Consider the following 3,495-nt stretch of genomic DNA (forward strand, 5'->3'; position numbering starts at 1 on the left):
AGAATTATTGTTAATATTAATATTATATATTGTTTATTATTATTAAATATTTTAAGGGTTTAGGGTTTAGGGTTTAGGGTTTAGGGTTTAGGGTTTAGGGTTTGTGGGGGTTTATACCATCATGGATCTATTTGTTTCCTTCGCATGCATTTAGACGTTTTCTTCTTCTTTCCCTAATACACAAATGATTTCTTCTAAGGGGAATACCGATAACAAGCAGCAGCAGCAGCAGCAGCAGCAGCAGCAGCAGCAGCAGCAGCAGGTCGATGATGTTGACATAACAGCAACCAAACAACAGCAGCAACAAAATGACAAGCAGCAACAGCAGCAGCAGCAGCAAGGACGCAAGCTGTCCTCTATATTCCGTCGGTACCTACTGGGGCCCCTGCTGCTGCTGTTACTGATTACTGCTGTCTTAGCCCTTTATTATGGTATTAAGTCCCCTACCCCTAACAACAGCAGCAGCAGCAGGCCTCCAAGGGCCCCCATGAGGCAGAAGAGTACCCAAGAGAGGGGGGCCCCCGTTAGTATCTCCTCATTCAGTCAATCCAATGGGGGGCCCCAGTACTATGGGGGGCCCCTTATTACTCGATCTGCAGCAATTGTAGGTGGGGGCCCCCATATGGGTACTGGTAGGGCCCCCTTCTTAGGGAGACAAGTAACATCATTTAGGGGGGCCCCCCAAGAACAAATATTTAGGAGTTCCTTTTCTTCCCTTATTTATTCATATTTATTATCCCCTACATTAACAGCAAGAGGGGCACAAGAATCAGCAGCAGCAGCAGCAGCAGCAACAGCAGCAGCAGCAGCAGAGGGACAGATAACAAGGAGACCATTTAGTTGCTTTGTTATAAAAATATTAGATGGAGACACATTCATGTGTATACCTGTTGCTGCAGATACTGAGGTGTATGTACACCTAAATAAGCAGCAGCAGCAGCAAATAATGCCAGCAGCAGCAGCAATAAGGACACCTAGTGAGGTGTACGTACACCGCAGTACTGCACCTAAATTAGAGGTGTCTCCTCTTGTCTCCTCCTCCCCTAATTCCTTAACTGTGCGTCTCTATGGTATAGATGCACCGGAGACACGGATGCACCCTAAGAAGGAGACAGCAGCAGCAGCAGCAGGTGGTGCAGCACCACCATTGTCTGCAGCAGCAGCAGCAGCAGCTAAATATGGCTCAAAGCAGCTAGATATAGGGGGACAACCTCTAGGTATTGCTGCTGCTGCTGCTCTTGCTGATTTGCTGCTAGCTAGGGTTGTGCTGCTGCAGCCCCTGCAGCAAGACAAACATGGTACAGTAGTAGCAAGGGCCCTATTACCTACTGTCTCCTCGAGGGACACAGAGGGGGCCCCCCTATATACAGATTATCTGTATGTCTTGCTGCAGCGTATTGCTGGTCTACATGAGAGAAGAGTACATCCCCCTCCTGCTGCAGCAGCAGCAGCAGCAGCAGCAGCAGCAAACAATTCAGCAGCAAGTGGTGCAGCAGCAGCAATGGCAGCAGATAGAAAAGGGGCACAACGTAATAGGGCAGCAGCAGCAAAGACCCCATCTAAGAATGCTAAGGGGGCCCAGCAGCAGCAGCAGCAGCAGCAGCAGCAGCAGCAGACAACTACTACTACTCCTGCCCCTGCAGCAGCAGCAGCAGCACCAACTCCTGCTGCAGTTACGAACTTTATTGAGCTAATTAAATCAGCAGATATTAAGGCAGACCCTATGAAGGCATTAGCAGCAGCACAAGAGGTACTGCTGCTGGAGGCAAGCAAGAAGGGGGCCCCCCCTCCTGCACCAAGGGGCCCCTCTGGTTCTAAGAATACAGGGGCCCCTGCTGCTGCTCCTCCTCCTGCTCCCTTAGATATAGAGGAGACACTAGAGGAGAAGATGCTAAGACTATTAGAGGAATCACAACCATCGCAGCAGCAGCTGCAGCAGCAGCAGCAGCCAACAGGTTTGCTGCTGCATGATGTAAGTACTATTATGCTAAGAAGGGGCCTTAGCTGCCTATACACCGGAAAAACAGCAGAATATGCAGGAAGGAGACAGTTGCTGCGTCAGGAGCAGCAGCATGCTATTAATAATAAAGAGGGACTATGGGGCCTCTCTTATGCAGTAAGAGAGACAACAACAAGAAGAAGAAGAGGAGGAGGAGGAGGAGGAGGAGGAGGAGGAGGGGGCTTCGTTGGTTTCCTAAGAAGGGGACATTAAGGGGGGCCCCTCTAATTATATATAAATATATATAAATATATATTTATTTATTATATATTTATACTTTATATATATTTATATAATAGGGGGACAAGGAAAAAAATCATAGATTAGGGGGCCCCTAACAAGGGGCCCCTTCTGTGTCAGTGGGCGTGTTGGGGGCCCCCACAATTAGGGGGCCCCCTACTGTTAAATGAGGCAAAGAGGGGGGCCCCCCTTGCCTCTTGTTTGATTGGGTTGGGGGCCCCCTTTTGGTTAGTAACATGTAGTACCCTTAGGAGACAATTGAGAGGGGGCCCCTAAAGGAGACAGTAGTACAAACAATGGGCACAAGAGGAGGGGCCCCTTGGGGGCCCCCTTTTTTCTCCCCTCAACCTGTACCCACCATACCTGGCGGGCCCCCTAGAGGGGGGTCCCCCCGTTGGGGGGCCCTTTTTCTCCCCCTTGCAGCAGAAGGGGTAACGTAGTGTCTCCTTTTATTGCCTTGCTTGGTGTCTCCGTTAAATTGTATATAAGAAGCATTTGCTGCTATAAGGAGACACTTATTGCTGTCTGCTGCTAAAAGGAGACACTTATTGTTGTTTGCTGCTATAGGGAGACACTTAGTATAGTTTGCTGCTATAAGGAGACACTTATTGTTTGCTGCTAAAAGGAGACACTTGTTGCTGCTAAGAGGAGACACTTGTTGCTGCTAAAAGGAGACACTTGTTGCTGCCAAAAGGAGACACTCCTTGCTGCTAAGAGGAGACACTCCTTGCTGCTAAGAGGAGACACCTGTTGCTGCTAAGAGGAGACACTTGCTGCTGCTAAGAGGAGACACTCCTTGCTGCTAGGAGGAGACACTTATAAAGAAAGAAGAGACAACAATTGCCATCATAGAATAAATAATAAAAGATGTTAAAATTATAGACTGTCTCCGTCGGTTAGATTAGTACCCCGTTCTTGCTGCTGCTGCTGCTGCTGCAGCAGCAGCAGCAACAACAACAACAACAAGAACTGCTCGGCAGCTGCTGCTGCAGCTGCAGCAGATACAGCTGTGGCATTGTGGGGCCCGCAGCAGCACGATGGGATCGGCTCCTGTCTCTCCTGTGTCTCCCTGCTTATATGCGCAGCAGCTCTTGCTGCTGCTGCTGTTGCTGCAGCTGCTGCTGCTGCCGTTGCAGTCGCTGTCTGTGTGGCGGGCTGTAGTGTCTCCTTTGTGTATTAAAAGATTAAATATAAACCCTCATTATATATTATATATTAATAATATATAATAACAATATATATATATATATATATAT

General features: G+C 48.4%; 1 protein-coding gene across 1 annotated transcript; it reads left to right on the forward strand.

Moving 5' to 3' along the window:
* Window positions 1-184: 184 nt before the first annotated feature.
* On the forward strand, window positions 185-2,212 carry EMWEY_00040280 (hypothetical protein, conserved; the record flags this gene model as incomplete). Its single annotated transcript, XM_013482555.1, has 1 exon — window positions 185-2,212. The coding sequence occupies one exon, from the start codon at window positions 185-187 to the stop codon at window positions 2,210-2,212; it is 2,028 nt and encodes a 675-aa protein (XP_013338009.1).
* Window positions 2,213-3,495: the final 1,283 nt, after the last annotated feature.

Source organism: Eimeria maxima, genomic scaffold (genome assembly GCF_000499605.1).
Source record: "Eimeria maxima Weybridge genomic scaffold, Emw_scaff658, whole genome shotgun sequence".
NCBI classification, from domain to species: domain Eukaryota; phylum Apicomplexa; class Conoidasida; order Eucoccidiorida; family Eimeriidae; genus Eimeria; species Eimeria maxima.